Below are 11,831 nucleotides of genomic sequence, written 5' to 3'. Positions count from 1 at the left end.
CTGAGACTTGTTATAGCACTTGTATATCATTGCTCTTTTGTTGATTTTGATTGCTTCCATTATCTTCATTTGTAAGTCGCTTTGGATAAAAGCGTCTGCTAAATGACTAAATGTAAATGCCAGAGTATAATAAAACAGACATGAAAATAGTGAAATAGTGCCATTTTATGTATTAATGTATTCATTTATTTATTAGTAGGTACCTAATAATATTACACGTTTAATAGAATTTTTGCGTTTACATTGCACTACAAATGCAAAACATTACAGCATTGTTTAAAGGTATGTATTAACAGAAAACACAATGATGAAGTAGACTATGTATATATGGAACAGGCCTATGTGGAACTTATACAGTATATCACTTCCACCTAGTTGTAAATCTATAGTTTCCTCTAAAAACCCTCTTTGTGTCAATTCAAAACATATTTGTAAATAAACAATTCAATTAATGAAAAAGTTTCCTTGTTATTACTACATACGTAACCAATATATTTCACACATTATTTCACATTCAAATTAATTATTACATATTTTATTATTTCGAATTCAAATTAAATGTTGTTGATATACAGTTTATCAGCTACTGTCAATGTGTCAATGAAGATGAAAAAACTCGCTGGTGGATAATGCACAGTTTACTGGTGAGAATTAGGTCAAACACGAAGACCAAGATCTCGCGAGATTTTGCACGTCTGCTTCTCAGGCAGTCCGTGAGCGGAGTCAGTCAATGTGGGACGGAGTTTTGCCTGTTTGTTAGCGGAGTAGGAGGGAGAACGAGCCGTTGACTTGACACAGGGCTTGCGTGAAATCAGTTCGGAGAGCAAGAAAGCCAAGAATGGCGTCGGGTGAGACACTGTACATCGAAGCAGACGGCTCGGAGATACCGGCGGAGATCGTCGAGCTGCACGAAATCGAAGTTGAGACCATCGAGACAACCGTGGTCGGCGGAGACGACGACGACGACGAACACCAGCCGATGATCGCGCTGCAGCCGCTGGTCACAGACGATCCGAACCACGTTAACCATCAGGAGGTGATTCTGGTCCAAACTCGCGAGGAGGTCGTGGGCTGCGACGATTCGGACCTCCACGCAGACGACAGCTTCGAGGACCAGATCCTCATCCCCGTCCCTGTGGCAGAGGAGGAATATATCGAGCAGACTTTAGTGACCGTGTCTGGCAAGAACCCGTCAGGAAGGATGAAGAAAGGGGGAGGCAGCGGGAAAAGAGTGGTCAAAAAGAGCTTCCTAAACTCCGCCGAGGCGAGCGGACGCAAATGGGAGCAGAAGCAAGTGCAGATCAAAACACTGGAGGGGGAGTTTTCCGTCACTATGTGGTCATCGGGTAAGTTTTGACTCGCATCAAGTGCTTTGTTCTCGCGCAGGCCTCGCGTGGGCCCTCTTCCTCTCGAGCGTGTTATAAAGCTGCCGGATAGCCCAGTGTCAGAAACGATTTTCGTACCCGAAAAGCCACTTATGAGGGTGGCCCCGGTCTAAATGTTTTTGTTTTGATGGGAAGCCATGTTTTAAGTGTGGATGGGCGCCGCCATATTCCTCCAGACCATTATGGCGGCGGCCCCGAAACATGGCGGTTCTGTGAGCGGGGAAAGATGGCGGCGGGAGCGGAGAGAGGCGCTGTGAGTCCGCCGCGCTGCTGCAGGCCGCAATGGCGCAGCTCCGTTTGAAGAAGGGGAGGGACCTAGTCACACGATCTGCTGCTTGCCTGCAAACTGTCTGTCTTACGGCGCTTCAGTCCCTCAATAAACAAATGTTACCGCGTATTTAAATCCTCTTAACTGGGAAATTCAGATACATCTAGCAGATTCCTGTGCCGTGCATGGGGCGATGTTTCCCAGTTTAGTTTTAAAGCAAATGCATTTTACGTAGGGATACTATTAGTGCTTAACGTATTGCGCATTTTTATATTAATACATATTCAAATGTTTATAGTGGACGGCGAAAATACTTCATTTTCTTTGGGAAAATACAGAAATATCTATTAGCAGCTTTTGCGATCTTGAAATCTCGGCGTTTAATGGGAGTGTACATTCAGAAAGATGTCGTTCACTTTTAACTATTTGATAAAAGTTGTATTGTTTAAGACGTTGTAAACCAACATTAATAAGGGGCTGAATATTTTAAATGCTGAAACATACAAATGTTTAAACTATGCCGCAGCCTAGCGGCGTATGTTGTAAAACATACGGATATTGTAAAATATATTGTAATATTAGTTATTGATGTTTTTATGGGTGTTGTGTATTATTTCTTAAATTCTCCGCTTTCATTTTAAGTGAGTCTGGCCTGTAATCACCAAAAATGTGTGCCATTACTTGATAAATAAAGTACATGAACATGTAGTGCAGGTTGAAACCTTGTTTATATGTTTACGAGAATGTGCGCCGTGAACTACTACAGACTGCGCATGCGCTTCAGAGGATTTTTTTTTTTGTGGAACGCTCACATAATACATAATGCAAAAAACAAGAAACGCGCATTCATTGCATTTTTGATGCCGAATACTTGACTGGAATTTAATTTGCACCACAATCGCGCCAGACTAGTGTGTGTGTGTGTGTGTGTGTATTAATGCTTATGCATTGCTTCTCTGAGACAATGAATATAATTGTTTTATTAAGATGAATCACTTATGACTAGGGCGTTGCTTCAGTCATCAGTTCATTTACGTTTTGTTTGCTTTATTTGTCCTTCTAACGTTAAGCTCTTTGTAAAATACAGGGTGTGTGATTTGATTTAGTACTTTGTTAAACGTTTAATCTTGTGTTTTGTACAGATAAGAAAGATGTTGATCATGAGACTGAGGTTGAGGAGCACATTATTGGAGAAAACTCTCCTCCTGACTACTCCGAGTATATGACAGGCAAGAAACTGCCCCCTGGTGGTATACCTGGTATTGACCTGTCAGACCCCAAACAGCTGGCGGAGTTTGCCAGGTGGGTATTCAGCCAAAAGCTTGAAACTTTATTACAGCATTTATTGATTCTTTGGCATAGAGTTTTATAGTAGGCTGTAAGCCTGAGATTTAATGCAGATTTTAAACTCCACTGGTCCAAGGAAATAAAATGATCCATTTATTTATTGTGCAGTATATTTGAAAAAACATTAGGAAAAAAAAAAAAGATTTGAAACTTGTCAAACCTATGGACATACATGTATATAGGTGGTTTACAAATCAAAGCCATTTAGTATTTTTCTTTATTCAAAAGCAATGAATTTTATTTGCTTCATGTATTTTATTAATTATTTAACTTGTAGAATTAAGCATGCATACAAATGTCTTTCACAATACAGAATGAAGCCCAGGAAAATAAAGGAGGACGACTCTCCAAGGACGATAGCATGCCCTCACAAAGTGAGTTTTTTATCGTTCATGATAATTCTGTAAAATTTCTGTAGTAGAACTGCTGATTTAGGATATTGTTCGTCAACTTAAAGATTTTAACAAATTAATCCAGTCACCTTCATTTTTTAAATGTAATTTATTATCAGGATTTTTAACATTTTAGTTGTTGTGTGTTATCATAGGGTTGCACAAAAATGTTTCGGGACAACTCCGCTATGAGAAAGCACTTGCACACCCATGGGCCACGGGTTCATGTCTGCGCTGAATGTGGAAAGGCGTTTGTGGAAAGTTCCAAGCTAAAACGGCATCAGTTGGTTCATACTGGTGAAAAACCTTTCCAGGTATTTTTTTTCCCCCCTTTATATTAATGTTCTAAAAAGTTTAATGATGCTGTTCAATTTTAGAAAACTGAAATATGTTAAATATAAATAATAAATGTGCTTTTTAATCTTTTCCTCCCCAGTGTACATTTGAGGGATGTGGAAAGCGGTTTTCATTGGACTTTAACTTGCGCACACACGTGCGGATTCACACTGGAGACAGACCTTACGTTTGCCCGTTCGATGGCTGCAACAAGAAATTCGCTCAGTCCACCAACCTGAAGTCTCACATTTTGACACACGCGAAAGCTAAAAACAATCCTTGAGATCGCTCGCTGAAGAAAGAGCCCTTAAAGACTCTGTCTGACCACAGCTTCCTGCTCCAAAACCCACTTTGTATGTCGTTTCTAGAACCATTCTTTTCTAAGAGAATCTCAGTGCACATTTTGATGGGAATTGAAATGTGAATGAGGACCTGACACCAAACTATCCCGTCAACCTTCTCACGGTATAGACCCGAGTTAAATAACTTCCCGAGTTATGAGAGTTTCTTCTTTTGAAGATGTGATTGTTTTTGTGGACCCTCATTCGCATACAAGATGGTCATTAACCTGAGCCCAAAGAAGCAAATTGCCCATCGGTGTGTCTGTTTCTACCAGTTTGCAAAGACAAAGACTGCTTTTTAGATGTCTTCAAAGTGTGCATATTGTACACTTTTTAGAGCGTAGAGCTGTCATAATGTGTGTGTGTGTGTGTGTGTGTGTGCGCGTGTGTCCCTGAGACTTAAAACCTGTGAATGCTTTTCTTCAAGGAGAATGAGATGCCGTTCAGCTATTTTCAATGTAAATACAGCTTTTCTTTGTGAGGTATCCTGCGCAGGTATCTCATTTTGTATACCTGTCCTGTACAAATGTTTTGAAATCATGTAGATAATAGAGATGTTGATTAGATTGTGTGTAACCAATTAAAACCGTTTTATCCAGCTTCAGGAAATACTGCTACATATACATGCCTTCTTTTGTAACACAGTAAACAGTCTACTCAGTATGTGAAAAGACACTTTTCCTTCAAATTCTCTAATTTATTTAATGATATGGAATAAAGCTAAACTCCCCTGTGCCGTTCCCAAGAGCCTGAAGTTCATCATGCTGTTCAGTATGCTGAATGTCCTCTAGCCATTGATTTTAAAAAGCAAGAATTTGTGAAACTAAACCTTATGATATGGTCTGGTTAAAGGTAAAATTGTCACATAAAAAGTCATGTTTTCTGTAGTAGACAATGGTAGCAAACGGCAGTGAGCCTAAAAATCTCTAGTTTAATCCAACAAATAATTTGGTGTTATAACAACAAATAAGCGCTTGGAAGTATTGCAATTTCATATGCTATTTTAAAATATCTCCACTGACACACTGCATTACTTACAGTTAATAATTTTGTTAATAGCATCCTAACTTGGCATATGCACAACATTTAGTTATGTTGTAAATTACACAATTCTCGCTGTTTAAAATATGTAGTTTTTTTGAAAAGGTCCTATTGGAGATTGCGTTTGCTGACACAACCTCATGTGTTCTTATATATCAAGACTTGCAGTGTTTTTAGAAACTAGTTATCCTTGCATAACCCTAAAATATATTGAACTATATTAATCTGAGCTTTTATCTCATGTACATCCTATATCTGACTTAAGTCTGCATTTATATAATGTAAAAAAAAAAAAAAACATTTAAATTATTTAAACTTTTCTCTCATGTATGTTTTGTGAGCCGATTTAAACTGAATTGATCCATGCACCAATACCACATGCTTATTTGCTATTGTAAATGCATAAATATGTTCTGCCAACTCCAAATTACAGTTCAACAAATTACAATTCCTTCTCAAAAACATATTCTTTTGTATGTTTCTGGATTATATTAAAAATAATTAAATCCAAAACTAAGCACACAAATGCATTTATTTCAAAGTAAAAACTTTAATTCGTATTTTTCAAGCAAAGAAATGAGACATAAGTCTTCAAAATATCCTATAAAGGCAATGCATCTTTAAAAAAAAAAAACAAGTTGGACCAGTTGCTCAAACAACATTCAGTGCACCAAACGTCTAGTAGAAAAACATTCTCAATCTTACCAACGACCCAGTAGTTCCAGAACAACAAATCCATTCAATATTTAATTCCCTGAGGATCTCTTCACAAAGTCTGTTAAATCAACCCATTAAAAATGTAAAAAAACAGGCCATTGGTTTATGCAGTTCTCAAGTATGTTCAATAATTAGGCTGGTTTCATTAAATGCTACATTTGAACCTTGGAACAACCTAATGTTTATGAATAAAGGATCTATTTGAATTGTTTTAAAATTAACTGAAATGTATTATTAGGGAATATTGCACTTCTCTTGAAAAATCAATTAAATTGATAGATTTTCTATGTCACACGGTTTTGTTTAAACCAAAGAAGCTTGCAAAACATACAGTTGTGGTCTACACCTGGAAACCTCTGATCCTTTACTCTGGGACAAATCAACCTCATCTGAAAGAACTGAAGTGGTATGATCTGTTGGACAGAGAGAAGAACTGTGGGAGGGTAAATCAACTAGTCATCAAAGGTTCAGTTTACAATGAAAGAACATTCTTTTTTGAAAATGATTCTTAGATGATCGACAGCTATATGTTGATATGATTACACAATGCATCGTCATTTAGATGCTTCAACAAACATGAAAACCAATACATTTCTAAAAAAAAAAAAAAATGTGCAAAGGGTGGATATTTCTTTTGCAATCTGACTAAACGAGCAGCAGCTCAATCCATAAGAGCTTTTAGAAGAGCAGGATAATTTGGTGTTCCCCATCCCGTTACTGGATCCCATGAAGGGGAGGCACAGAAACCCTTCCCTTCAACTTTATCATCCAGACAACTCAGGTGACATCCCTCTGTTACCTAAGGGTAGGAGGAGAAAACGCTGTTAAATCAATTTGCTAGGCGTCTATGGTTACATGAACAGATAAAGTAAAGGTTTTAACTGTCACACTTAAGCTGTTACACAAGCTCAATTTCACACATAGCTGCTTTCTGAAATGTGAGTGCGCTGCATGTAGTTGCCACAAGGGACACTACAGCGAGTATTTCCATATGCTGCCTTTTATGATCATTTCATACATGGAATTCTTTTAGGACAGTAGCATTATAATTTGAAACATCATTACGCTGACATTTTAAATATGGATTTTGTAGACATAGTAGTTCTGAACACAGGGAAAAGGCTAAAAGAGAGGCTAATGTTAAATATTTTTTTAAACACTTACATCATAAAGACCTTTGCCTTGCAGTTTGTAAAGGCGAGGGTTGATGAATCCTAATGAGGGAAGACCCTTCAGAAAGCGCTGGTCATTTATGAGGGACAGCATTCCACCCACTACTGGAGTTGATGCCTTGGAAAAACATTCGGTTTATGAAATATCAGACTTTAATGGGTAATGTATTGTAACCTAATCTGTACTTTCAATTGTTACTAAAATGGTAAATGTACATTGTTTTTGCATTTTCTACCTTACAGATGCTTGGGGTCAGTAAGATTTTTTTTTAATGTTTTTGAAATAAGTCTCTTATGCTCAATAAGATTTGCATTTATTTGATAAAAAATACAGTGAAATATTACAATTTAATAACTTAATTTCATCCGAAATTATTTCTTATTAATAATGTTGAAAACAGTTTTGCGGCTTATTTTTCTAGAAACTGTGATAAAAAAATGTTTTTCAAGATTCTTCAATGAATGTAAAGTAATATACTGTAAGTAATATATTGTAATATAAGTGCACTAGCAAACAAAAACCCATTGTCTTTGTATTATTTACTAACCGAAGTTCCAGAAACCCATGGTACGGGTACAAGGTTGGTAACAACCCAGTAGTTGTCAGAGAGCGCAGCTAAATCTGGATAGGCTCTTCCAGTGATGTTGAAATATGTTTGAGGAGGTAGAGGCTGAACACTCTTCAGATATGCTTGAACAGCACCAACCTACAGAGAACAGAACACAATAGCCTTGTTTGTCAGAAATAAGCAAATAGATAAAGACACTGTCACTGAAAAACTGACTTCAGCTGCTGAATTTCAAGGCCTTTGCTTCCAAAAGTACAGTATGCAAAAGATCTGCATGTATGGAATGACCTACATTTACACAATCTCACATAGCAAACACTTTCTCTTTCCATTGTGATGTGAAAAAAGCAGCGAAAAAGAAAAAAAATCATGATCATGAGGTCATGTGACAAAGAGCTGTTTAAAACAGAAGATAGTGCTGATTTCAGCTACTTAAATAGACTCTAGGGACATTCTGCACGGTTATCATTAAGCAGCAAGATAGTATTCAAAACACAGCAAAGGATGCAGACTCATGGAGCTTTACCTGATAATCTGGCATTGCAAACACATTACTGAAGCCACCTCCACTGATGTAGTCTGTGACCTCATAGGTGAGTTTGAAGGAGTTCTTGAAAGAAGTCCCACCCACCGTGGTCACATAGGGACTAGATAGGGAAGAGATTCATTTCACACATGAACTATTTTTCATTATAAAAGGTATCATTATACAGATTATTTAGAGAGCAACAACTACCTGGATGCAGGAAAACTCGGCCTAAACGTATTTCTTTCCTTGGTTAAGTGTCTACAGCCTGCTCCACTGTCACCTGCATTAAAAACACACACACACACACACAGAGCTATTGAATGAGTGTGGCTTTCTTTGAGATCTTAGACCAAAAGAAGAAAAAAATGAATAAAGAACTAGTATATGCAACCAGCATTTCTAAATAAAATGCACAAAAGAAAAAGTTTTTGTTCCTGCAACATGGTTTTCGTTATCTTACCAGAAGCAAAAAGCATGGAAATCCCTCTGAGGCCACCTTTCATGAACTCGGTGTTGATGCGGTTCATATAGGCATCAGAAAGGCTGTCCTCATCATCTCCATAGCTGATAGTGTGGACCCAAGGCACTGCAGACATGTTGCTGAGCAGCACCATCCACTGAAGGAACGGCTCCTGAGACTCATGACGACCTGTTACCAAGACCAAGGGAAAGTTGGTAACCTTTACAATGCATGAAGTAAAAGAACCTATTTGGAAAAAGACCCAACTGATGCACTAAAATCAGGTCATTTGAGAAGATCAATACTGAATTTGCAAAAAACAGTAGACACGATCCTTAATGGAATCGTTCACCCATAAATAAAAATTTGCTGAAATTGACTCACCCTCAGCCCATCCAAGATGTAGAGGAGTTTGAGATTTGGAGAAGCTTCACTACAGTAAGTGTTATTATGGATTATGGACTCATATTTTGGCCAGAAGCAACAGTTTAATGGTAAATGGCTTTAATGATGGATTTGTTTCTTACAAACACTTCAAAAGAAGTGGACTGGTGTTGTGTGGATTACTTGTGGATTATTGTGATGTTATTATCAGCCATTTGAACTCTCATTCTGATGGCACCCATTCACTGCAGAGGATCCATTTGTGAATAAGTGATGTTATGCTAAATTTCACCAAATCAGATGAAGAAACAAACTCATCTACATCTAGGATGCAACAGCAAACTTAACTAAGGCAAATTATGTCCATGAATCAAAGTTATTATAGTTTGAGAGAAATATTGTTCTGGCAACTAGCTGAAATAAAATAAATTCAACTTAATGCACTAAAACCGAAATAAAAATGTATAAAAACTATACAGACAAATAAGAAATAATAATAAAAATGACTGTACTAACATAATGTTTCCATGGACCACATACCTGGATTTGTGAAGACCCATGTAGAAATGTTTGCTCCACTGCTCATGATGTACTCCACATCCAGACTGGCCTCAATGCCAGCTTTCCCACCGCCCTGAGTGCCCACGACCCGCTCTACAGCAGACATGTGTGTGAATCCTCCAGCAAACAGACTCATAAACTCAGCCAAGTCAGCAGGGTGGTAGTACTGCTCCAAGAACTACTTAGTGAGGATATTTACACTTCAGAATTCTGCTCATATGATTAAACTAATGGATTTAATCAGTGAAATGTACACAGTAAATATGAGAGTTGGACCTGTGCCACTGCCTGACTGTTGTTAGTGGCAGTGCCCACATCTTTTGCTGTAAGGTTGTAGCGACTCCTAATGACTGAGGGGGTGACACCCAATTGATAGCCTAATGCTGACTGTCTTGCTCCTTCCCAGCCTTTACTGATATCCTTTCCTTTTGGTGGAAAACGGTGAACACCACCCACTAAAAAGATAAAAAAAAAAAAAAAAAGACTTCATGTGAGAGTGATTACTTCATAGATTTTCCATTAGAAATGTATTTACTTTATTTTATCCACCTTTACGAGGTCAAAATAATGCATGTAATTACAATTACTGAAAAGCAAAATACTGTATTGTTGAATGAAAATTATTAAGTCTGTAAGATCAGACATACGATTTAAAAAAAAATCTTTAGACAAAATCTTTAAAATCTAAAAATAAACAAATAAATAAATAAAGGTTGCAAAAAGTACACATTAGGTTTTTATGGCCCATATAGTAAGAATACGGAGCTCATACTCAAAGAGGGAAAAAAAGCCTAAATTTTACTCAGATGCCAGTAAAACTGAGCAAAAGATGCTAAAATTCTGATAGCCTGTAATGTAAATCACTGACAACTTTCTAACAGTATAGCAAACTACTTACATAAATTGCATATAAATATCAGAAGTCATATCTTCTAATAATTTGTATTAGTAGGATGATATTTAAATGCTTAGTTTTATAATCAAAAATCTGTAGTTTTAATTGTGCAAGGTAAAACATATACTGCAATGTAACAACAATGATGAACGAGAGAGTTTTGATCATGTTGATAATTTAGAGGCATTAGAAATTTTTACAGTAGGCTTATAGGTTTGAAGCTGGAGATGAACGAATAGTGTCAGCTACTCACCAAAGTCTAGATGCTGATGCACATCTTCATGAACGGAGTATAGAGATGTTGACCTCAATAGAGTGTGTGAATCTCTCCTGTAGCGGTGAAATTTAGCGCCAGGGAGTAATGCTTCAGCCACCCTGAGAAAGACAGTTAGAAGATGAGAAACTGGTCTAATTTTTGTGGTCTCTTGATACTATAAAATTAACTCAAAATGTGTCCTTACTGCACAGTCATGACACATTGAAGGAAGTCCCGTGTTACAACCGTGTGACAGTTTTTGACCCCATGACTCTGGAGCCAATTCTGCACTACTTTCTCGGTCAGCTGAGAAGGCTGCACAAGAGCAGCCACCTCTTCCAAACTCAGGTACTTCCCTAAAAAAAAAAAAAAAAGAGAAAATGAGAACTTAATTTCTTTATTTGATCATTTGGATTATAACAAATGAGAGGCTCAATACCATATTGATGCGAGTCAGGGTCCGACACTAGTTTCAGTAACTCTTCCATCTGCTTAACATTCTGCTGCTTTAATGCAAATGTAAGTTCCACTTCCTCCAAAGGTTCAACCCGTTCAACTAGAATCCAGTCCTCAGGCACGCTAAAACATTGAGAATAACATTGCTCAAAGGCTGTTTCTAGTGTAAATAAATGATAGAAATTACATCAGAAGTTACCAATATAGTTCATAATTTAGACATAATTTATAATTATTGCTAGACAGAGGCATGCATGGGCTTACGAAGCATCTTGGTCAGCCTCAAGCAGCTCCCCATTGACGAGCCAAATAAAGCTCAGGACAAAAACAGCAATCCTGTAAAAATAAACACTGTCACTTTAAGAACCCTCTTTAATGCACAATGAGTTATTTTATAGCCAACGCACAAGAGCAGGAGGTTACTGACTTTTGTCATTTTAATTCTAATAGTCAACTTGAATAATGAACATGCTAGAAAGCAGTACACGAGGGAACACGTTTATGTGAACTGTTTGTCCTGACCATCTGACCTCATGAGGTGAGCCGCTGTCTTTGAGATTTACAAATAGTTTCTGCAGATGTGATCTATAAACTACGATTCGCGTAAGATAACTCTATGTAAACAACAAAATACTCACCGCATTGTTTTCGCGTTCATGTACCCTGATATCTGGAAAAACAACACCAATGCCCGTGTCCTAATGTACCGATCATGTGATAGT

The 11,831-nt window shown here is 37.5% G+C and overlaps 2 protein-coding genes across 2 annotated transcripts; one reads left to right on the top strand and one right to left on the bottom strand.

The window, feature by feature from the left end:
- The first annotated feature begins 610 nt into the window (after positions 1-610).
- Positions 611-5,358, top strand: LOC107697736 (transcriptional repressor protein YY1-like). The gene is made up of 5 exons (XM_016498568.1): positions 611-1,346; positions 2,796-2,955; positions 3,314-3,374; positions 3,548-3,706; positions 3,829-5,358. Exons 1-5 carry the CDS (start codon positions 839-841, stop codon positions 4,009-4,011), a joined length of 1,071 nt encoding a protein of 356 aa, XP_016354054.1. The 5' UTR covers positions 611-838; the 3' UTR covers positions 4,012-5,358.
- Positions 5,359-5,640: 282 nt separating this feature from the next.
- LOC107697734 (tripeptidyl-peptidase 1-like) lies at positions 5,641-11,831 on the bottom strand. Its single transcript, XM_016498566.1, has 13 exons — positions 11,748-11,831; positions 11,374-11,445; positions 11,093-11,232; positions 10,859-11,009; positions 10,651-10,772; positions 9,779-9,957; positions 9,482-9,680; positions 8,558-8,746; positions 8,305-8,377; positions 8,095-8,215; positions 7,548-7,706; positions 6,992-7,117; positions 5,641-6,626 (listed from the first exon to the last, which is right to left on the bottom strand). The coding sequence occupies exons 1-13, from the start codon at positions 11,765-11,767 to the stop codon at positions 6,489-6,491; spliced, it is 1,689 nt and encodes a 562-aa protein (XP_016354052.1). The 5' UTR covers positions 11,768-11,831; the 3' UTR covers positions 5,641-6,488.

The sequence above is a fragment of the Sinocyclocheilus anshuiensis genome, unplaced genomic scaffold, assembly GCF_001515605.1.
Source record: "Sinocyclocheilus anshuiensis isolate Anshui unplaced genomic scaffold, SAMN03320099.WGS_v1.1 scaffold446, whole genome shotgun sequence".
Taxonomy (NCBI): domain Eukaryota; kingdom Metazoa; phylum Chordata; class Actinopteri; order Cypriniformes; family Cyprinidae; genus Sinocyclocheilus; species Sinocyclocheilus anshuiensis.
The sequence above is the reverse complement of the archived record's forward strand: the minus strand, read 5'-3'. Positions and strand labels throughout refer to the sequence as shown.